Source organism: Mesoplodon mirus, assembly GCF_964341445.2.
Source record: "Mesoplodon mirus genome assembly, chromosome: 10".
Classification (NCBI taxonomy): domain Eukaryota; kingdom Metazoa; phylum Chordata; class Mammalia; order Artiodactyla; family Ziphiidae; genus Mesoplodon; species Mesoplodon mirus.
Genome location: NC_138986.1, coordinates 86,552,029 through 86,576,954, shown reverse-complemented (window position 1 = coordinate 86,576,954; position 24,926 = coordinate 86,552,029). Strand labels below are relative to the sequence as shown.

Genomic DNA, 24,926 nt, shown 5'->3' with positions numbered 1-24,926 from the left:
TAATTATTCCTTACAAAGAAGCTCTCTTTGTAAGCTCCTGTAAGAAAGTCCCCTGTGTTTGTCTTATTAAAGTCGTCCAGTTCCCTGTGAGGAATGACTGCTACTCACACTGCTGGGTCGAAGGGAATCACAGTGAAGGCACAGGCCACGGGCAAAGCTGAGGCCAGTGACGCCTTCCTCTGTTGGATCCTGGCTTTGTCCCTTCCTGGCTATTTTACTTTAACGTTTACAACTACGTTGTAAACTACAACTGTAACGACGACATGAAATTTTTCAAGTCCCTGCATGGTAAGTGCTCAAGAAGTCTTGGCTATTTTCAAATTCCCATTCTTAATTCCCCTGCCTTTTGCAGCAAGCCAAAATGGACGGATGTCCAAATCCTTGTCATCCCCCTGCTCCCTAACTAACTGTTGGAAACACACTGGCTTTAACGTGTTGCAGCAGTGCCCGCGATGAGTTTTGGTTTTCCCTTCCCAGGCAGACAGGCACCTCTCGGTGTTCGGTTTTTGTTTCCCACACACCCGCATCGTCTGTGTTAGTACTCACTTCACACACGAGGTGTCTGTACCAAAGAGAGACCTTCCTATCCTCTCACACTCGCTGTGAGCCAGGAGAGGAAAACCAGGGTGTCAGGGACATGGGGTCACAGGAGACCTAAGAAGTGTAAAGTGAAGCCTTGGCATCTGTCTGAAGCTACATGGACGGTGGTCCCTTGCTTTTATCCTCAGAGCCCATCTCTTCTGTCTGCTCTGTATGTTATGAACAGGAGCACCACCTTACGTTGATACCTTCGCTTAGGACAGGTCTCCCTGCAGGGGTTGGGGGCCAGGTAGTCACAATTTTTTAGCCTCTTCAGCCTTTTCCCCTATCCAGTCAGCTTTTCAAGACAGGCCTTTACTCTAATTCCAAAGAAATTCACCTGCGTGTTTTTAGAAGAAAAACCAAGCAGCTTCATTTCCTCTTGGGGTTTGAATCTGTTAGCATCTATATTTAATTGCCCTATTTGTGCTATTCATTTGAATAGTTCCCTGCAATCATATGGCTGAAACATGTTTCGAGTCACAACCTCTATAAAAGTTACAGAATATTTTAGGCAAGTCTTGAAAAAAAAACAGAAACGGCAAGTCTGTTTGAGACCCGTTTTCTAATTCATTTAACCTTTTTGTACTACCAGCTATTTTTTCCACTTAAAATGTCCCGGCTGGGGTGATTACATTTCAAGGGCTTTGTCCACTGAGCTGTAACTCTACGTATGGGCAGAAAGAATTAACCTTCAGAGTTCTCCGACTGCCTGTGGCTGGTGAACTCAGTACGGGACGTGGTGCTAGTGAGACAAAAGTTGCAGATTTCATTCCCTTTCACGCCGTCCGCCTTGCTGAGGTCCACGACCGCGCCTGCGTCCTAGCCCCTGCCTGCTCTCATACAAAATGCATGCTGCTCCTAACAAGGGTACTGCAAGAATGGGAAGCAATGTGTGCCAAGGCATCTCCGTTTCTGGGAAACCATTGCACAAAGCGTGTTTTACTGACAGCGGGTCAGCAGCTCTGCGCTGTACGTCAAGGCCAGTGAGCACACGCGATTCCTTGATCAAAATGATACATTCAGAGTTCGGTGTTTCAAAATCACCAGAGGGCGTACATAAAAAAACACAGATTATTAAAATATATATATATATATATATATATATATATATATATATATATATATATATATATATATATATATATATATATATTCTAGTAAACAGAGAGTCTTACAAAGGCGGTTGTACTATTTTCCAAGGCCAATAAATCATACATGACTAAATGATCATGGGAATGCCTCACAGAGTAAAGCTCTCTTTCTATCTCCCTGTGGATGGAATTGGAAAATGGTCAGTTGTGGGTTCGTGTAGGGGGACAGGGGCTAAGCCTCAACATCCCAGATGGGGGAGGGGGAGGGGCATTTACGGGGATACTGAGCTTTGCTTGTTCCTCAGTGTATCCTCGTCCCATGCAATGCCTTGCCCACAGCAGGTGGTTAATAAAGTCCTAACTTAAAGGAAACAATGAAATCACAAAGTCAGTACACCTCTGTTTCTCCAACAAGACTCAAGCATCATTCCTCTGAGTTGACCCTGCTCTAATCTGTCTCACACACATTGAAAAAAATGTACTTCGATATATCAATTCACTTATACATTTGCTCAAATATCAGACTGAGAGATGTAACAAAGCAGAACCAAACAGAACAGCATTTTGAAGAGGGGACTCATAACCTTTCAGGCCACTTGACTGACTTTTTGAGAAAAGTATAAAGCAACTTCCACGGCAGCAGACACACAACTTCTAGAGTTTTTCAAGAGCTCTGCTACCTGTGGTCAGACCTCTCCTTTGATGATATGTGGATCAAGTCCCTTAGCCCCTGAATTGCATCTGACAGGTTTCTGTTCTGTTTTGATCACGTCCCGATCTCTACGGCCTAGACTGATTTGAAAAATTCAGTGTCCTTGGCAAAGTCTGAGTTTGGAGCTTGAACTAGGCAGACCTGCTTTAAAAATTCCCCCAACATTTATTACCTATGTGGTACTGGGGCTAACATTGCCCAACTCCGCCTACATTCTCTACCCTGTAAGGCAGAGATGCTAACACCTGCAGGGCAGAGCAGCTGTGAAGCTCAGAGCTAATTCTCAGCACAGTATCCAACACACACTAAGTGCTCAATATATGGCAGCTTTATTATTTTATTCCCTTTGTGTTATCTTTTTACGACTGTCTGCATGATTTGTATTTATAGCCACATTATGGCCCATGATTTGTTCAGCAGAAAGCTCTCCATCCTAAGAATGTCCTCTGCTGGGAGGGGTTTCAGCATTGTGATGATGAGACACTCAGCACGTGGGAGACCCTGAGCAAACGGCTGTGGGATACCATGGGCAGGAAGCAGGACTCTGGTTTTCCTTGGCAGGAAGCATTATTAAAATCAGCACAGCGAACGCATGTTGTAAAGAGAAGCATCGATGTCTCTGTCCCATTCAAAGTGCAAGTCCTAGATTTGGCCATGTGAGACTAAAAGGACACTCGATTTTCTTTCTTATTGGAGGACAATTGCCTTACGATGTCATGTTAGTTTCTGCTGTACAACGAAGTGAATCAGCTGTATGTATACATATATCCTCTCCTTCTTGGACCTCCCTCCCACCCTCCCAACCCTCTAGGTCATCACAGAGCACCGAGCTGATCTCCCTGTGCTGTACAGCAGGTTCCCACTAGCTAGCTATTTTACACCTGGTAGTGTATATATGTCTATACAAGTCTGTTCTCTACATCTGCATTTCTATTCCTGCCCTGGAAATAGGTTCATCTGTACCGTGTTTCTAGATTCCACATACATGTGTTAATATACGATATCTGTTTTTCTCTTTCTGACTTACTTCACTCTGTATGACAGATCTTCTAGAGTAATGAAAATAAAAACAAAAATAAACAAATGGGACCTAATTAAACTTAAACGTTTCTGCACAGCAAAAGAAACCATAAACAAGACAAAAGACAACCCTCAGAATGGGAGAACATATTTGCAAATGAAGCAATGGACAAAGGATTAATCTCCAAACTATACAAACAGCTCATGGAGCTCAATATCAAAAAACAAAAAAAAAAAACAAAAAAACAAAAAACAAAAACAAACCAAACAACCCAATTAAAAAATGGGTGAAGACCAAAATAGACATTTCTCCAAAGAAGACATACAGATGGCCAAGAGGCACATGAAAAAATGCTCAACATCACTAATTTTTAGAGAAATGCAAATCAAAACTACAATGAGGTATCACCTCACACTGGTCAGGACACTCAATTTTATGAAAAGCAGTAAGTACATAATTCTTTGTTCTATAACTGGTTGGCTTCCACTTGACAAATTTCTCAAGGACTATATACAATTTTCTATAAATATATTGAAGCACATCTTAGCATGTACTTTTGCTGAATTCCTTATTGAAAGAGAGTTGTAGATTAGGTTCACGATCTGAGATATCTAAGCCACAAGAAATGTGTTTTCTTCCTCCTAACCCAGCAGCAAATGCCTGGGCACTGAGAGGCAGAGACAGGCCCCAAGGAACAGAGTTAAGAAGGAGAACTGAAAGCTTTCAGGAATGGTGGTGGTACCAACTTGAAATATAGAGGGATCATAAGAGAGGCTTAAAGGCTAAGCAAGGAAGCAGGGATACACCATTAGGATTAAAATGGCACAGCCCAGGACAGTCATGCATCCAGAGAGCAGTTGACAGCTGCAGGTCAAGCGTGATCCAGCCCCTTCCCGTCTCTACACTCTCTCTTGAGCGAACCTGTCCCCCACTCTCTCTACTCCAGGCTCAGCAGACTTCTCCATGCATCCCAAACCTGTTTCTGCCCAGTCTCCAGACCTATATCATGTGCTCCCTTTCTTCAACCACTTTACTTCCTGTTCTTTACTTGAATAACCCTTTTTTTTTGTCCTCCACATCTAGATTTACATGTCATTTCCCCAGAAAGGCTTTCTCCCACCTCCACCCTGTAAGTATACAAAGTCTGCACAGTCTCTTTATGTTTCTGATTCTGAGTAGTGATTTCTTTTTTTATTTTTCATTTACCAATACTGTCATCATTCCTGCTTTGCCAAAAATCCATGGAAAAAAGAAACAGCCCATTCCTGGAAGTAATCACCTAAAAGAATAAGACGTGAAGGAAGAGGTTCTATTGACCAGAAGGGACCCTCATTCTCTGTTCTGAGAGTCAGCTTTCCCCAGTACCTGGGGAATTATTAGTATGACGGTCTCTGACTCTCCCGGCCTCTACATCCATGCATGAGCAACCCAGCAAAACTACTGTGCACTCACCCGAGGGTGAATAAGTACTCCTTCACCCTAATGTAATGAAGGCCGCAGCCAGCTGTAAGGGAGCCACTCACAGGGCAGCAAACATGTGGAGTTGCACTTGCACTGTGTAGATTTCTTTTGAAGTATATCACAATTCGTAATTACAATGTATTTGTATGATGATCACTTTAGGGCTTTTCCTCTACCAGCTTATAATTTAGTTGGGACTGTTTCCATTTTGTTCACTCCCATGCCCCCAGGGTACAGCACGAGGCATAGGAAAATGTAAATACTCAAATATTTCAAGTTGACTGACTGCATGCCTACTGTGTAGAAGACCATGGGATAAGCATTGGGGGAATTAAAAATCACAGATACACGGTCCCCACTTAATGTGTGGCCTCCTTTCAACACCCTCCTCTGCCCTAGACCCAGGGATCTTGTAGGTCCAGGGAAAGAGATAGGGTGCTTATTTTTACGGATCAGAAAGCTGGTTCTCCTGATTAAATACGGGATCGAACTCTTCCTATCTGAAGGCATTTTGAAGTCTCAAGGCCATCCTGGTCACAGACACCCACTTTTGAGAAACTGTAGGGCCTCACAAGTAGAGGACACAGTGGAGGATGTTCGGCCCTGGTTCTCTCCCAAGGAAGGGGTCTCCTCTTCCACACACAGCTGGTTCTTTGCCAAACACAGTGGAGCCCCTACGCACCACCACTGCTGCCCCATCCCTGATGGAGCGAGGGCTACCTTGTTTAGCAGCAGAGGGTGTTGGGAGAGAGAGAAAAATGCACTCCAGACAGCAAAGCTGGGGGCTTGGGGAGGAAGAAGGCTGGGGAAGGGAAGATCCCGGGGAGACTTTACCAAGAGCCCGAGTGAGAGACAGTGAGGACAGAAGTGGGCGTGAGGGTGGAGGTGAGGAAAGACCCAGGGGATGCTTGAGAGGCAGAAAGGCACTCACTCCTTCAGGAATATTTCCTGAACACCTACTGTGTACTTGGCGCTTATCTGAGTGCAGTGAATGCAACAGTGAGCAAGACACACGAGGGTTCCTGCCCTCACGGAGCTTACACTGTGGTGTGTCAAGAAAGGACATTTAATAATAAGTAATCATTTAAAACATGACTTAAGGTGATGAATCAAAAATAAAATAGTATATGGGGCCAGGAGGGACTGGGCAGGGGAGGGCTGTGTGAGCATGTGTACCTGTGTGGACATGTGTATGTGGGTGTGTGTATGTGCGTGTGTATCTGGGTATCTGTGTGTTTGTGTGTCTATGTGTTTATATGTGTATGTGTAATTGTGCACGTGTGTATATGTATGTATGTGTATATGTGTATGTGTGTAACTGTGTGGACGTGTGCATGTGGGTGTGTGTATGTGTATATGTGGGTATCTGTGTGGACGTGTGGACATGTTTGTGTTTACGTGTATATATGTGTATGTGTGTTTGTATGTGTGTGTGTGCACACGTGTGCGTATGTGTATATGTGTGTGTGTGTGTGCACAAGGGTGCTTCAGGTGGAACAGTCAGCAGGAAAGACTTTTCTGAGGAGGTGACATCTGAGCTGAGGACAGTGATGAAGGCAGCAGTCATGGGCAGGCCCGAGGAAGAGAGCCCCAGAACAACTGTGGGATGAGGGAACACACACAGAGGGGAAGCAATGCAGCTGGCATGGCCTTAAGCAGGGAGCTGGAGGGGGAGGGGGAGAATATTAATACAGGATGTAAAAGAGAGGCAGGGCTCCGATAGAGAGGGGCCTGGATCCTACCATAGTTACGTGACATGAGTTTCAGGAAAAATAAAAATCTAACATTGGCTGCTGAGTGGAAAACAAGTACAAGGAGAGTGAGAGTGGAAATGGGGAGGTCAGAAAGGAGGCCGTGTTGTCTGCTGGCTTGATTAGGGAACAAGGTGTCGTGGTAACGGAGGGAGAGGGCAGAACCCGGACCGGGCCCTGGTCCCTAGAGGACACACAGCTCTGCTGAACACGCAGAAGACACAGCAGAGCTGCGTGTGCCCAGGGACGGTGGGCTCAGCTCTGTTCTGGCCGAGCATGAGTGGCCTGGGATAGAGCTGAGAGCAGACGCCCAGCTGCCACTGTCCCTACAAACCTGAAGCTCAAAAGGTCAAAACTTGTGAATCCTTAATCCTAGTTGAACCCTGGAACCTTTGGGGGAAAAATTAAAATGACCAGGAATAAAGCTGAATGGGATGAACTCAAAGTTAAACCCTGGTGATAAGATAGAGAGGAAGAGGACCAGGTGAGGTGAGATGAGGGCTTAGGGATAAGGAAGTAGGAAGTGGGCAGAAGGCCTCTGCAGTGGGGAGGTTAAGTCAGATGAGATGGACCAAGTCCGCAGCAAGGTAAAAACCCAAGGAGAGCTCAAGATACAATGCCTTGGTCGCCTGTAGTTTTTTAGCCTCCATGCACTTGGGTGATGACACTTGCACGTGAGATGTACAAAACCAGGAACACACCCAGGTTACAGATTTGGGCCTGGATAACTGATGTCCAATCCCTGTGATTGGGCTATGACTCTACGTCTTAGCCTCCCAGTCAAGAAAGTGCACAGAACTAAAATTGAGTAAGAGGAATATTATTACACAAATAATCTTTGGCTTGTTCTACTGTATTTTTTAAAGCTAAATAATCCCTAAAGAGTGCTTTGCCTACTTTTTTTAATAGGTGGTCTCTCAATGGATCAGGACAAAAAGTCACATCACTCTGGTTTAATCTTTTATCTAGAATACCTATCCTAGAAGCACATCGACTGGCCATTAGCAATGAGAACCCCTCAAGGATTCAGGAAGCAGCAGATGATAATTAAGGATGCCCCCTGGAAGGCATCAGGGACCAAGATATATGGAGAATATGATTCAGAGACAAGAAACGGATGCACTGGAAAATGAGAGGATCAATGGGGGCACAAAGGGATTGGGGTATCAAGGTCAGAAGGTCAGCCGTGGGGTCCCCAGCAGGCTGGGTCACCAGCCTGGAAGGCTGTGGTCAGAAGGCTCTTGCCAACAGGGCGGGGCTGTCCCAGACAGACCAGTGTCACATGCCGGACCCAGAGGGTGTGAGAGCAGATTATTGAAACAAATATTCCCTAACGTGCATGAGTTTAGGAGAAAAAAATTCCAGAGTCCTTAAGGACACCTTTGTTTTTTCTTCTCATTTTAGTCACAGATATCACAGAAGCTCTGACTCATTTTGGAAACAACATGGAACAGGGGTCCAGGAATCTTGGGCTGCCTTTCCCACTAATCTCACTGCTCTGACGAGATGGAAGACGGTTCCATCTGTGGAGTTTTGGAGCTTCTTGGATGGGCAACTTCCTACACAATGTTACGAGACTTTCCAGGGCAAGTGTAGGATGGAGGGCTCCAGAGAGAGTGAGCAGAGAGTGGGTCTGCTTTGAGGTGCAGGTGACAACCAGTATGGGGGAATGGAGAGAAGCAACGTCTATTGTCAGTGCTTAGGGGGGCTAAGCTTGGTGCTGCTTTACAAATGAAGGGTAAAAACATTAGCGATGCTAAAATGATTAGATATATTCATCAATTATTCCCAAGAGGGAGCCTTGCAGAGCAGCCAGTCATAAAAACACCATAACAAGTGCGGCAAAATCTTCCTCAAACCCAGACAAAGCACGAGGTGAGAAGTGGTCACTGCATTTGGGCAGGACTGGCTGATACACCGAAGGGCCACCTGGGCAGGAAACACACACACGCATCACAGATTCACCCCTGGGATGTTGCAAGCAGAGCCACAGAGGTCCTGTCCCTGGGAAGATGCCTGGCACATACCTTTCTTGGCTAAAGGGAAATTCTCACTGTTCCTTCAAGATCCCCTGTTGTGTGCTGAATTGTGTCTGACCCTGATCCATATGCTGAAGCCCTCAGCCCTCAGTACCTCAGAATTGATTGTATTTGAAGACAGAGCCTTTGAAGAGGTAATTAAGTTAAAATGAGGCTGGGTCCTAATCCAATGTGACAGGTGTTCCTGTAAGAAGAGGCATTTAGGACACACAAAATCATCAGGGGTGACACACACAGAGAAAAGGGCCATGTGAGGCCACAGGGAGAAGGCAGGCAGCTGCCTGCAAACCTGCCCACGCCTTGATCTTGGACCTCCAGCCTCCAGAACTGGGAGACAATACACTTCTGTTGTTTAAACCACCCAGTCTGTGGTATTTATTATGGCAGCCCTGCAAACTGATACATTCCCGCATAATTTTTTAAAAGAAAAATTTAATAATAAGTGGAGTCACAATAGAAGACTACCTGTACACTGTGCTCATGCAAATCTCAACATTTTCTTGACTCTGATGGAAATAATGAGGGATTCTGAAATGACAAAACTACCTATCAGATGCTTTATCATATTTTTCTTAAGCTCTACCAAAGTCATTCATGTACATCACATGGCGTGTACCAGTTGATAGGCTTCATTCCACATATACCTAACCTTCTTAGTCACCCTTCTTTTTTCCTCCATCTTTGTGTATACTCTGTATTCCCCTATGGAGGTCCTCAGTTCCTCTCAGCCTGCAGCCATCTTCCAAATTTTGTTCACTGTAGGATTTACTCACATTGGTGGGTGAAGCAAGTTGTGTTTATTAATATCTCACCCATTTAAGGCAGGTATTTGGCATTGAATTTCTTCTTTCCATCTTATAATAAAGGCACATTCTCCACACTGTCTAGAAAGAGCTTTTAGTTGTACACATTCTCTCTACCACAGAGAAAGATTAGGGAACCGTCTCAGGCTGGAAGCATTGAAATGGCTGTCATTTTGTGACTTGGAGTTATAGTCAGCTGGGAGTTGCCATCCTGGGCTCCACTTAATTCCCACAGATCCAGGAATCCTGGCTATTGATTCAAGCCATTCTCTCATCCACTTGCTGGCTAACTTTGAAATGGCCTTGTGGTACCGGCCTTAAGGACTAACACTTCTTTTCTGACTTCCATTCTCCTTGATACATTCCCTGCCCTTCTCCTTTACTAAGATTGTGGGGGAGAAAGAGTGGGAAAAAAGCAGTGGGCCATTCTTGCATAGGTAGTGCCATGAAGAATATTTGACCTTCTTTTGTTCCCAGGAGTGATAGCAAAATACATGTCTGCACTGGCAGCAGCCACTTGTGGTCCAGAGATGCTTCAGGTGTTTGCTCCATCAGAATCTCACCTTCCCGGATCATAAGGTCATCGCCATGTTCCTTGAGCTTTTACTGTGTGCCATGTGCTGTGTAAGTTTTACACAGTAACTCAACCTTCACATCAGCATGGGTACCCGCATCCAATACAGTGGAAGAGATATGGCAGCACAGGGAGGTCCAGTCACCTGTCCAGCATCAGATAGTTAACAAGTAGCAGAGCCCTGACCAGAAGCTCAGGGTTCTGACCACGAACAGGCACTGTGAGTCATCACGCTCTACTGCCTTCCCTACCTCTCCGACTTACGTTCTAGGAAATTCTTAATCTTCTGCTGCACAATGTTCTTTAAGCAGAGGATCTCAAGTCGTAAGGTACTGGCTTGTAGGCTAGAGTTATACTACAATTCCAAACCTAAAGGGCCCGTACTAGATCTTATTTAGTCGAGAGAATTAGTTTCAGCATTACATAATGGCTCTGGATTGTCATAGCCATAATTGCTTCCCCATTTATCAGACCCCTCTTTTGTATACAAAAAGTAAAATCCTCTCTCACTGAAAGCATCAGAGAAATAATACTCAAGAATCCTCACCTAGTGCTGGATGGGTAGCATGAGAAAGATACAACATACATGTTTGCCCGTCAAGTGTTTTAGGAAAGAAGATGCTTGGCTTATCCAAAAGCATCAACTCTGCTTTCAGTTTAATTTCTTGATCACCTAACTCTGAGGATTTTATTTAGAATGTAGTTTGCCTTTAAGAAAGAAATTGGAAGCTGAGTTTTGAGCTTCCTATTTAATCTTAATCATTGGGAAATGAATTTTCAAGCCTAGAGAACATGTTAGACAAACAAGTGATTTTCAAACATTGAGTGGAGACCTGTTTGAGGGTCATGATCGACTTTTCATAACCAAATAGGAACACATAGAAAATACAAGAGTGCATTACTCACAGAAAAGGGAAATATTATTTCGTAAAAGTCTAGTTTTCAATTATATATTGATGTAAACTGGGTGCCTTAATGTGGGTCATAGTCAAAAACATTAGGAAAACACTGAGTTAGACCAACAGAAGTTTTGTCAGGGAACAAAAGCATGTCTGAAAAGAGACAAATCCTTGCATCCAGGAAGTTTGAGGGCAACTTTAAACAAGGAGTCTCTGTGGATACTCCATGAATATATTCTTTCCAATTTTTCTTTCTTTACCCCCAAATATGAGCTGTCTCAGGGGCCTGCCTTTCATTCCATTAAGTGGATCATGCCTGTTTTTCTGATCCACTGTCACTGAAACATGCTTTCTTTTTTCCAACCTCTAGGTCATTGCTGTAGCCTTTTCATGGGTTTCTTTCCCCCAGTCTTCCTTTACTCACTAATCGCCCTTATCCACCTTGGCCAGATCATCTTTCCAAAAACAGCACTCACATTTAGTAACTTTGCTTATAGAGAATAACATTCAAACTCTCCTCTAGCCTTGATTCTCCTGCCTTCACGATTGACATTTTCCAACGTGAATTGCATTATTTACCAACCGTGGTCTTTTGAATGTACCACACTCACCATTTCTGTGGCTTTGACTGGAGTTTAATTATTGTTTCCACACCCAGCTTTTTTCTCCAAATTCTATCTCAAGGCATAAGGCTCCCATGAATTCTTTTCTTGTTGCTGCAGTTCAGATTCTATGTTTTGAGAGTTCCTGGAAGTGAGACACTGTACTCATATCTCTCTTCCTCATTACCGGTCTAGCCTCATTCATGAGTTAGCTTTTCCTTCAATGACGTTGTAAGCAGCTTGAGAGCAAGGCCCATCTTTTACTTTTATGTTAAGAGTTACAAGTCTAGAACTCAGGGCATTACAGAGCACCTACTCTCTGCTGGACGACTCACAAATACCATCACGTATGGGTTGTTACGTATTTAACCTGAATTACTTCTAAGCCTCACAACAACACTGGGAAATAGTTACCATTGAACTTCATTACTCATGGATTCCGTATTTGCAAATTCAACTCCTCACTAAAATTTATTTGTAACCCCCAAATCAAAGGTCATAGCTTCAAGGACATGCACGGTGGTGAATTTGAGTCACCCATGAACAAGCGCCCAGCTCAGGTCACATGACCATGCTCTGAGTTTTGGTTTCAGCTCATATCCTGTAAACATGCTTTTTTTGTGGTCTATTTAATGCCCAGATTTCTTTCCATATTTTTTTTTTTGGTAATTTCACTGCTGAGAATGGCCATCAACATTGTGCTGGAGGTCCATCTAGTATTCCTAAACCCAAGAAGACTGTGTTATGCCTTATAGAGAAAATATGTGTGTTAGATAAGGTTTGTTCAGGCATAAGTTTTATACATATATATATATATATATATATATATATATATATATATACAATGTATATATAATAACATATATATTATTAAATGTATAACAATAACAGAAACACACATAAAACAGGTCATGTATTAATTGGTTGATGAAAATTATATGACAGATTCTTGAAGGAGCCCATCCTGTAGTTTCCCTATGAGTAACTGATTCAGTATTCTTTCATTTTACAGAATAGAACTACCGTGACTAAAGATAATAGACTGTACTACTATTTCTTCTTTAGGTATGAAGAAATAAGGTAGAGAAAGATTAAGTAATGTGTCTGAAGACATCAATAGATTTATTGGACAAACTGGAATTTCAACTTGCATGTCTGATTCAACTTTGTCAAGTTCCTGGTGTGGGTGTTGTGAGTTCATCCTCCACTGATAGAATGAGACTTAGTATGAATTTTCCCAGGGGTGGAAAAAAAAAGACAAACTTTCCTCTCATTTTCTTCCTTTCTCTTAATTGGATGTTCAGAGTACTTTTCTTAGTTTTTTGTGAAGTAAAGTCCTCAAAGATTACTACATTACACATATTCACTAATTACTTGAACAAATATTTGCATGTCTACTATGCTCCAAGTGCCAAGCTAAGCCCCAGGGACTTAATTGTCTCTCCACAAGTTTAACATTTGTTGCTGAAGGGAGGCCTGAAAACAAATAATTACAATGTTATGTGAGAGACCTGCTCTAGTAGGGATATTTACAAGGTTTCAAAAAGACCAGACAATTAGGAAAACACTGAATTCTGCCTGAGATCTGAAGAGAAGACTTTTGAGTAGGAATGATTTTTGAGCTGGATCTTGAAGGACTTTTGCATCAGATTGGAAATGGGAAGAATAAATTACATAGAGGACCAATACTAGCAGAGGTTTGGTCATATGACCAAGCCCCAAGGTTTGGAAAGAATGTGCCTGGAGGGAAGGGACTTTTGGAGCAATTTTCTACCAGTTTCCAAAAATAAATCTATTACTATGTTTTATCCTTCCAAGACATAAAAGTACACTTTATTTTTTCACCCAATTTTAACAGGCTGTAGCTATACTATCTCACTTTCATCTATGTATCAAGTCAATTGTTTACTGAATCCATCATCACCAGGCATTTTACATAAAATGTCTTGCACATAACTACATTTAAAAGAATATATTCTCTTTAAATAGTTTTCCTTAATGTCTCTTTGGTCTTTGCTCTTTTCCCAGTTTAAAAAAAAAAAGGATTAAAAAAGCTCAGTGGTATCTATGTAGTTATTAATTTTGTTGTTAATTAATTCAACAAACATTTGTTGAGCAGCTTCTATAGTCAAGACTCCTCTTTGGGGAGAGGAGAACCTGGAGCTCGGCTAGTATCTAAAGATGGATGAGGGATATTTCTTCTTTTTCAAAGATTTGCAGATGAGTACTCATAACTCAAGACATAAAGAGATGCAGGAGGAAAAGTGCTGCTGGAATTCAGAGACCCAGAGTCTGTATCAAGAGACTGATTTAGGAGACAGAGACAGACAAGCCAGTCTGAAGGCATAGAGGAGGCGAAGGCCTGAAGCCAAGAACACACACTGCATCCAGGAAGCAGGAAGTAGTTCACTTGGCTCCAAGTCTGTGAAGGGAGAGTAGTCCATGCACACGGGTGGAAAGGCAGGTGACCTACGTACAGCGGGCATACGAGAAACCAAGACACAGGCTTCAGTTTATCTTTGAGGAGGCCTTGGAGCCCCACTGAAGATTTCTGACTGAGGAGTGACAGAATCAGGGCTGTCCTAGGACAGCCAATAGGACCATGGTGTACAAGATGAGGAGGAATGTTGGTAAGGGTCTGAGGGAGGACGAAAGGAAAGAGGCCATGGAAATAATGGAGGCTGGGGTACCTGGAGGCCAAGAGGGGGAACAACAGTGGTAAGAGAGAGGAAAGATGGATGGAAGAGGCACCGTGTAGGCTGACCCAACAGGAAAGGAAGAGAAGGGAAAAGTCAAGATGACATTACAGTTCCAGCCTATGGACCACTAATTCTACAAGGCAAAGTAGAAAATACAAGAAAACATGGCACTCAAGACAAGTTTAGCTTACTCCATATGAAGCCTGTGGTGCTAGCCGACCACAAGTGCCCAGAGCCCTTGAAAGTGGAGGACTGAAGTCGCAGTAAGGCTGTAATCAAGCAAAGATGACACATACGTCCAAAAGATTTGTATAAAATTGCTTGTGGAAAGTAGAAGAAAAGTGGTACAAAGTCCGCTAGAATTTCAGAGATGAGAAAGGTCATTTTCAGATGGAGTTTGGGGCTTGCAGGTCTGGCAGTCAGAAATACTTGCTGGAGCTGTGCCAGGAGTTTGACAGGCAAAAGACGGAAGAAGAAGGACTCCCAGAAGAGGAAGGTTTCCAGGTGCCCGAAAAGACACTAATAAAGACAGTGAAAGAGAAAAACACATCTCCCGTTTGTGAATGCCTAGGACACCAGCCTGCTGAGAATTCTGTGTGCATGTGGAGGACTAAGGAGAGAGCAGGACAGAAACAGAGGAAGGTATTTCTGACCATGCCACAAGGACACCACCCCCATCAGCCACATTGCTCTATTCAAGTCATGCCAGCTGATGTCCATGCCGAAGCCTGTGGTTACACTAATTGTCCATGGAGTCTGCGCACTCCAATGAGAAGCTCAATCATAATATGTCCCCAATACAACCTGGGAATCTTAGTTTCCTGAATTTCAGAACCTAAAAATATTAAAGCCCTACACTCACGAGGGTTCAAAGAGGCCCAAGAGCTCACTGTGTGCCGCCTTCTGCCTGATGTTTCACCCGTGAACACAAGGATCTGAGGTTTTTCAAAATTACAGCTTGTATTTTATGTCAAGGGCTTAAGATGTTATTTTTCAGTGTAAATGCCAATGGATAGAAGTATCTCAGAACTACAGGGAAAGGTTGTACTTGGCTTACTTAGTACATTTTTAAAACTGGAAAATTCTTTCACTCTTTGTAAAGAAACAAAAGCATCTTGGGGAGTCCCTGGTGGTCCAGTGGTTAGGAATCGGCACTTTCACTGTCAGGGGCCCAGTTCCATCCCTGGTCGGGGAACTAAGATCTGGGAAGCCATGCAGTATGGCCAAAAAAATAAATAAATAAAACCAAAAATAACTCACAAATGCATCTCTGAAATGCTCAAATGACAGTAATCTTCTACCTCCCATCCCTACTATGTTTTTTTGTTTGTTTGTTTGTTTTGTTTTTTGCAGTACACAGGCCTCTCACTGCTGTGGCCTTTCTTGTTGTGGAGCACAGGCTCCGGACACGCAGGCTCAGAGGCCATGTCTCACGGGCCCAGCCGCTCCGCGGCATGTGGGATCTTCCCAGACTGGGGCATGGACCCGTGTCCTCTGCATCGGCAGGCGGACTCCCAACCACTGTGCCACCAGGGAAGACCTCCTACCATGTATTTTTACAATGAAAAATATATTCCTGGACACTGGTGATAAAATATAGAATGCAGTTCCACTAACTCTCATTGCAGCTACTTTCAGCAGTATATGCATATAATTTAAATACTATATGTACCTCTATACAAATTAGGGCATTTAATATTATTTATGAATAATTCCATGATTCCAAAAAACCTTCTATTCCTCTTTCTCTCAATAGCTGATCAAAACAAAGCAAAACAAAAGCAAAACAAAGAACAAAACAAAAAAAAAACACCCTCTGAATTCTCCAAGTGAAATGCAAATAAAACTCCCAAAGGAAGAGTGGGCTGAAAGAAAACTACCTGATGTGGGAGTTTTGCCAAAACTTGCCAAGATACAGGCAGAACATTATGTTGTAAATGCAAAAAACAACTCAACATTCTTGGCAGGCATACATTTTAGGCTAGGCACAAGAAGAGTTCATCTGAAATGCAAACTAGAGTTGCATTAAATATGCTTTTTTTTTTTTTGCCATTCAACAAGCTTTGTCTTAATGGCAAAAGCAATTCTAAAATTAGATGAATACTTAAACTTTACTATGGAAATAAATGATGCTGTTCTAGAAGTCTACCATGACAAGAAAAATATGCTGTGAGGAGTTACTGAATTCCTTATTTTCCTACCCAGAACAATTCTTTACTCGCCTGATATTTTCAGGCAATGGTTCCACAGAATTAAACATGGCCTTCCCCCTTCTAATAGCAAAACCCCAAACAAAACTTAAACTGTGTCTTCTCTGCATGCTATAGTTAATGGGCCTTCATTATGCTTAATGTACTTTTAATAGTTTCCTATGGCAAGATGGTGATATTAAATGTGGGAATAAAATATCCATGCTACAACCTGGAATTTGCTATAGTGCCTTTCTGCTGAGGACTCAAATCACTTCACACACATTCTCGCTCACTATCTCCTGGAGGTGCATTACATGCATTTTACAGTTGAGGACGCCGAGGTATATAGAATGACTAAGGATCTGAGGTCATTTCCACAGCTCAGCTGAGCACGGCCTGGATGTCTTCCCCAGCAGGAGTGAGCACCCTCCCCTCCAGGCCAGGAAGCCCCCATGGTGGCTGCATTGGCTTCTCAGGACCACAACTGATCCCAAGCTCACTTGCTTTTCCTTCATGGAATCACCTCCCTTACCTGGACGCCATCAGATGCAGGGATATAACTTGCCCTTTTAAACGTGTCTGTCACATTCCTGAGGATTTCCACGGACATCAGAAGATCACCTGCATAGAAGTTTTTCCTCTGAGTTAAATCCAGCAGCGTCTTGGTGACCTGGGACATCCCATCACCTGCCAGCATTCTCTGCCCTTTCGCAAGGTGTTCTTTGATCTGTGATGGTCAAAAGAGTGGAATAAACATCAGAATCTTCATTACTGTTTCTTCATCAAACGAATGTATTTAAAACTGCAGGGACAACATTCCAATAGCACAGAAAGACCTGGGAGGATTTCAAAACTAAGTTGTGTGTACCCCAAACTCACATGGATAGACCTCCGCATCCATGTCCACACTTTGGCTGACTTGATGGACTTGCCTTTTCTAGTTTTCAGAAAACATAATTTAACACTTTGCAGAAAGCATGTGTTAATTTACGTTTTAAATTGAAATATAAATAAAAAATAGTTTTGCACGTGGTAAATGGGAGATTGTTCAGTGAGGTGTGAGCAGAGATGGGAGATTATAAACACTTCAAAATATCCTTCTATATTAACAAGCTGGGGTTAATAATTTTTGCCTCACCCCTTAAAATAAAGACATCTTTATACAGCAGCAAAAATAAAAAAGAGATTTCACAGGGGCATTTAGCTTAAGAAAGACATTTAGTTAAACTTTAAAGGACTACTATGACAGAAATGACTGAAAGCTGGATTATTTTGGCTTTATTTAAAAAAATATACAACAACAACAACAAAAAACTCTCAGCTAGGTCTTCAGCAGCAGAATAAACTATTGAGATGCAAGCTTAAATTAGTTTGATGGCCAGGGAAACATGCTGTCAGTTTTCATATTTGCTTATCCTCCAGCCCAAGGGAAGAAAATCAACTTATCATGTGGAAGAATGTTAAGGAAAGAGAAGGTAAAGTGACAGCACAGATCTGTAATACGTTTACTTGTTTACTAAAAGGTTAATTGTTGTCATCGCATTGTTAAATTTATGATAATGATGAGTTATCAAAGGATTATGAAATAACCAAGAACTCACACACCAGAGAAAGACTGGACTAGAAAGGTTAAAGTGTAATAACTATAATCATCAATTTCCCATTAAAGAAAGTGCCAACAAATTCTTTGAAGTAGGGCAGCCAATCTGAGTGAATCCTAAAGTTAGGAATTTTCTTTAAAATGGATTTTAAAAAGTGCTACCTTGACACTTCAGATATTTAACCTTTCTCTAGTCTCTAAAGCTGTGTCTAAAAATATTTTGGGAAAATAAAAATCTTCAGAGACATTCTCTGTTCCCATCGTGTTATATTAGAAAAACATAACATATATAGGGAGTGTGTTTCTTGACATTTTCTTATTTCATTTCTCTCCTGTCTTCCCTCAGTGGCAGCCATCAACCCCTGACTAAAGCCAGAGGATGGGTGAGACATCAGTGATCTAGTCCTTGCTGATCTCGGTGGTCTCAATGCCCATCTTAATCAAGATGCAGACACTGTTGGCCAATCATAAAGGATATTGAACTCCAGTAGAAGCCAGCTAGTGCACCACAATGATGTGTGCTATCAGGTTGACCTTCAGTCCTGCTTCTAAATTAGTGATAACTCTTTGCAATTTCCTGTTCAGGTCATGTGTGCCATAACATCCTATTTTTACACTGGATATGCTAACCTCCTCCCTTATATTGTCTCATGTTTATACACCACTCAAATAGTCCTGGTTTTTCTAAATATCTAAACAGAAACAATCAACTCCTTGTCTGTGCTGTCTCTTAATCCTTGTATACACCAACCACTTTATCACACTGAATTAAATATAATCATTTGCTTATATGTCTTCTGTGGGTGGTCTTTCCGAACCTTGAGGGTAGGTTCCCTGCCTTCTTCACAGCCTTAGAACACAGCACTGTAAAAGTTTGGTAGAGTGAATTCAGTTACGATATTCTAACTAGTGCTTTATGACAAAGTACGATGGAATGGGCTTTGGAGCCGGGGCTGCCTAGGTTTTTATTTAAACTTTTCAACTTATTATTTATGTAATTGAAGCCATCAGAGACTCAGTTTTTCATGTATCTTCTAAGCCTTGAAAAATATGCCTATATGGTTAAAAGTTTTAAAAATCATTAAAAAAAAATTCAAGTGAACTCGTACAAGCCTACCATAGTCAGCACAGCTACTGCACACGGGAAAGCTCCCTGCTTCATCATGGTCTGTGTGCCCTACATGATCTGGTTCCTGGAGACTGCTAACACTTTCCCTCTGATTCACTGTGCTCTGGTCACTCTGGTCTCTTTGATCTTCCTCAACAACATTTCATACAGGCCTGTCTCAGGGCCTTTGCATGTGCTTTTCCTTTTGCCTGGAGCAGTCTTTCCACAGAGATCCACATGATTTTGTCATTTCCTCAGAGAGGTCTTATCTGACTTCCTATCTAAAATGGTATCTTTGTCATTCTCAATGATCTTACCCTTCTATTTATTTACATATTAATTTATGTATCTCACCTTTATAAAAAAATATTCACCTTTCTTCTTAGTGCTCAACCTTACCTACCACTGTGCATCTATCTTTTGGATTATTTGTTTTTCTGCTTCCCTCATTAGAACTTGTGAAAGAAGAGATTTTGTGTATTTTATTTACTGTTACATTCCAGTACCTAGAAGACTTACTTAATATTTTGGACAAAAGAATTAATGAACAAATGATTGAATGAGTCCTTCTAAACTCATGTGAAGTCATGGGATTAAGTTAGGCACACTTGGAAGTCGTCCTAAACTGTTCATCAACATAGTCCATAGAAAACACTGGTATCAAACAGCATGAGATAAATCAACTACCTGACCTACAGAGACAGTGCAGCTCCTGGGCTCAAAAGTGTCTGCTTCAGCAGGTGGAGTGTGAAATGCTGAAGAGAAATGAAATTAATAAGGTCTATGTTAAAAAATGTCATAGAATTCAGTGTTCAGTTTGGTGATGGAAATGCAAACCACAGCTGAGATGCTCAAAACCAAGGAGCACTTAGACCGTTCTCCACTAGGGATGTGGTGAAGCAACAGTCGCCAAGGTAAACTTCGTCTGACTACTCAACTCAGCTCCCTATCTGTTATTTTGGCAACACCTACCTATGTCTGTGAGGGTCTGACTCAGGTAGACAAAGTTCATCCTTCCCCACAAACAAAAGCATCACAACATTGACTTGAACCTTGAGGAATACAACAGTCAGACATGTTTTCTGTTTGCAGTAAAAATAACACAGAAGGCTTTGGATGGCTCAGCTAATCAGAGCTAGGAAAGGCAGTCTTTCACGTCTGGGTCAGCACCAAATGTGGCCCAGTTAGTAATAAATTAATAACATTACTGCCATCTGACAGTTGGAATGAACTGTTCTCAGTCCTGATCTTTGGAGACAGATGTGCCCAGACCACAACACCAGCTCCCACAATTGGCACTAATTAGCATCCTTCCTGGCATTGTCAGTGGAAGGCACCCAGCCAAGACATAACAATACCTTGTAATGTTTGTACACACTAGCATAGGCTACTGGTAGCATTTATGAAGGATGTAAAGGGTGTTCAGATAAGACAGATCCAGAACATATTTAGGTGGAAAACAATTCCAGTCTCTTGACCTTCCTTCTGTATCAGAAGAGTCCTTACCTTGTGCCTACCCTTTCACTACTTTTTTCTAGAATAACAAATCCATGTTTATCTGCTGGACTGTTCTGGATGAAGAAATAGAGTTCAGATTGTGTTTGCTCACCTCACCTTTCTCTATTTTCACACTGTTCCTTTATTTGCATCCTTAATTTTCATCTCCATGATTTAACCCTATGATTAACCTCTATGATTTTGAATCCCACCTGTTCTTCAATCTTCATTCTTCTCCAATCTTTCCCTCTCTCAAAAATATGGCCTGATTTGGGTATCCTATTTAAATACCAACACCTCATGTTGCTCTATCCTTTCAATTAGTCTTCATTGTTTCTCTTCAAAATCAAAATCAGAGGTATGAAATCTGATTTGAAACCCACAACTCTTTACATTGCAAATTAAACTCAATAATTACCTACTAAGCATTCTCTCTGGAAATCGTACTAGTATATTATGTTTAAAGAACTGTTGGAGCCATAAAACCTGGATTTAAATGTAGTTCTAATATTTACTACTTAGGAACACTGGACAGATCTTTCCTAGAATCATTTGATTTGTCTGTAAAAAATAGCAAATATCATAGAATGTTGTTATGATGGGTTACTGCAAAGATAGAGATTAAAATTAGACACAGTGACTCTTTCTCTTCCTTATTTTTCATCTTCAATTTCTAGTTCCTCTAAATACTAGCTATGTAATGTCTCTCATATCTATCCTTCTTACCTCTGGGCGAGATGGAGCCTGGAACATGTCTTCAATACCTATCATCACACTCTTTTACATAGGCTCCTAACTGGTTTTACTGAGTCTTTCCCCAAGCTAAACTATCCTGCCTTTCACATGTCTGGACATATCACTTCTCTGCTAAAAATAATAATTAAAAAAGTCCATCATAAAATCCATCCATTTTCATATTAAATCAAATATACCCTCCATTATTTGACTTATGAGGCCAAACAAATATAATCTTAACCAACAATTCCAATCTTTTCTCTATCTCATTTTATCCACCCAACCCTATTCTCCCATTATTTCTATTGTTAGTGATTATTTCAGTCCCACATTTCCATCTTTATAGCTACTTAATAATTCAATCGCTTTGTTTCTGAATTCCTCATGGTAGTCTTTACTATTATTATTTTTTATTTTTCAAACTGGTGATAGGAGATTTGTTCAAGATGGCGGAGTAGAAGGATGTGCACTCACTCCTTCCAAGAGCACCAGAATGACAACTAACTGCTGAACCATCATCGACAGGAAGACACTGGAAATTAACAAAAAAGATGCCCCACATCCAAAGACAAAGGAGAAGTTGTAATAAGACAGTAGCAGGGGTACAATCACAATAGAATCAAACCCTATAACCACTGGTTGGGCAAGTCACAGACTGGAGAACAATTATACTACAGAAGTCCACCCACTGGAGTGAAGGTTCTGAGTCCCACATCAGGCTGCCTAACCTGTGGGTCCAGCAATGGGAGGAGGAATCCCCAGAGAATCAGACTTTGAAGCCCAGTGGGATTTGATTGCAGGATTTCAAAAGGACTGGGGGAAATAGAGACTCCACTTTGGAGAGCCCACACAAAGTCTTGTGTGCACCAGGACCCGGGGGAGGGAGTAGGGACCCCACAGGAGACTGAACCAGACCTACCTGCTACTGTTGGGGGGTCTCCTGCAGAGGCAGGGCGTGGCTGTGGCTCACTGTGGGGATAAGGACACTGGCAGCAAAATTTCTGGGAAGGACTGAATGGCGTGAGCCCTGAGCCCCACCAAAGAGCCTGTAGGCTCCAGTGCTTGGTCACCTCAGGCCAAACAACAAACAGGGAGGGAACACAGCCCCACCCATCAACAGAAAAGTGGATTAAAGTTTTACTGAGCTCTGCCCACCAGAGCAATACCCAGCTCTACCCACCAGCAGTCCCTCCCACCAGGAAGCTTGCACAAGCCTCTTAGATAGCCTCATCGACCAGAGGGAAGAGAGCAGAAGCAAGAAGAACTACAATCCTGCAGCCTGTGGAATGGAAACCACAGTCACAGAAAGAGAGAAAAAATGAAAAGGCAGAGGATTATGTCCCAGATGAACGAATCAGGTAAAACCATAGAAAAACAACTAAATGAAGTAGAGATAGGCAATCTTCCAGAAAAGGAATTCAGAATAATGATATTGAAGATGATCAAGGATTTTGGAAAAAGAATGGAGGCAAAGATCGAGAAGATGCAAGAAATGTTTAACAAAGACCTAGAAGAATTAAAGAACAAACAAAGATGAACAATACAATAACTGAAATAAAAAATACACTAGAAGGAGTCAATAGCAGAATAACTGAGGCACAAGAATGGATAAGTGCCTGGAAGACAGAATGGTGGAAATCACTGCCACAAAACAGAATAATGAAAAAAAGAATGAAAAGAAATGAAGACAGCCTAAGAGACATTTGGGACGGCATTAAATGCACCAACAATCACATTATAGGGGTCCCAGAAGGAGAAGAGAGAGAGAAAGGAGCCGAGAAAATATTTCATGAGATTATAGTCCCAAACTTCCCTAACATGGGAAAGGAAATAGCCACCTAAGTCCAGGAAGCACAGAAAGTCCCAGTTAGGATAAACCCAAGGAGAAACATGCTGAAACACATTGTAATCAAACTGACAAAAATTAAAGACAAAGAAAAAAATATTAAAATCAACAAGGGAAAAATGACAAATAACATAAAAGGGAAATCCCAAAAGGTTAACAGCTGATTTCTCAGCAGAAATTCTGCAAGCCAGAAGGGAGTGGCATGATATATTTAAAGTGATGAAAGGGAATAAACTACAACCAAGAATACTCTACCCAGCAAGGCTCTCATTCAGATTTGACAGAGAAATCAAAAGCTTTACAGACAAGCAAACCTAAGAAAATTCAGCACCACCAGAACAGCTTTGCAACAAATGCTAAAGGAACTCCTCTAGGTGGGAAAGAGATTAGCAACCTAAAACAGTCCTGTACATGTATAGACTGCTATATCAAAACTTCAAGGTAACAGCAAACCCCCCCCCCCAAAACAGTAGATACACACACAAAAAAGAAAAAGCAACCCAAAGACAACACTAAAGATGGTCATCAAACCACAGGAGGAGAGAACAAAAGAGTAAGGAAAGAAAAAAAACCTACAAAAAAACCCCCCAAACAATTAAGAAAATGGCAATAGGAACACACATATCGATAATTACCTTAAATGTAAATGGATTAAATGCTCCAACCAAAAGACATAGACTGGCTGAATGGATATGAAAACAAGACCTGTATATATGCTGTCTACAAGAGACTCACCTCAGACCTAGGAATACATACAGACTGAAAGTGATGGGATGGAAGAAGGTATTCCATGCAAATGGAAATCAAAAGAAAGCTGGAGTAGCAATACTCATATCAGACAAAATAGTCTTAAAAATAAAGACTGTTATGAGTCAAAGAAGGACAATACATAACAGCCAAGGGATCAAACCAAAAAGAAGATATAACGATTGTAAACATATATGCACCCAACATAGGAGGACCTCAATATATAAGGCAAATATTAAGAGCCATAAGGGGAGAAATTGAAAGTAACACAATAGAAGTGGGGAACTTTAACACCCCACTTTCATCAATGGACAGATCATCCAGATAGAAAATCAGTAAGGAAACGCAAGCTTCAAATGACACATTAGACCAGATGGACTTAATTGACATTTATAGAGCACTCAATCCAAAAGCAGAAGAATACACGTTCTTCTCAAGTGCACATGGAACATTCTCCAGGATTGACCACATCCTGGGCCACAAAGTTAGCCTTGGTAAATTTAAGAAAATTGAAATCATATCAACCATCTTTTCTGACCACAGCACTATGAGATTAGAAATAAACTACAATAAATGGTAATAATTATTTTAACATCTTTCTTGGAGTATAATTGCTTTACAATTGTGTTAGTTTCTGCTGTATAACAAAGTGAATCAGCTATACGTATACATATATCCCCATATCTCCTCCCTCTTGTGGCTCCCTCCCACCCTCCTTATCCAACCCCTCTATGTGGTCATAAAGCACCAAGATGATCTCCCTGTGCTATGCAGCTGCTTCCCACTAGCTTTCTATTTTATATTTGGTAGTGTATATATATCAAAGCTACTCTCCCTCTTTGTCCCAGCTTACCCTTCCCCCTACCAATGTCCTCAAGTCCATTATCTATGTCTGCGTCTTTATTCCTGTCCTGCCCCAAGGTTCATCAGAACCTTTTTTTTTAATTCCATATATATGTGTTAGCAT

At 41.7% G+C, this 24,926-nt stretch overlaps 1 protein-coding gene across 1 annotated transcript in view; it reads right to left on the bottom strand.

Annotated features, from left to right (window-relative positions):
- ADGRB3 (adhesion G protein-coupled receptor B3) overlaps positions 1-24,926 on the bottom strand; it is a gene marked incomplete at both ends in the record, with an annotated part of 796,225 nt that overhangs the window by 401,517 nt on the left and 369,782 nt on the right. The window contains one exon of the mRNA XM_082633456.1: positions 16,959-17,153. Coding sequence (XP_082489582.1) covers positions 16,959-17,153 — 195 coding nt within the window. The remainder of the gene's footprint in view (positions 1-16,958; positions 17,154-24,926) is intronic.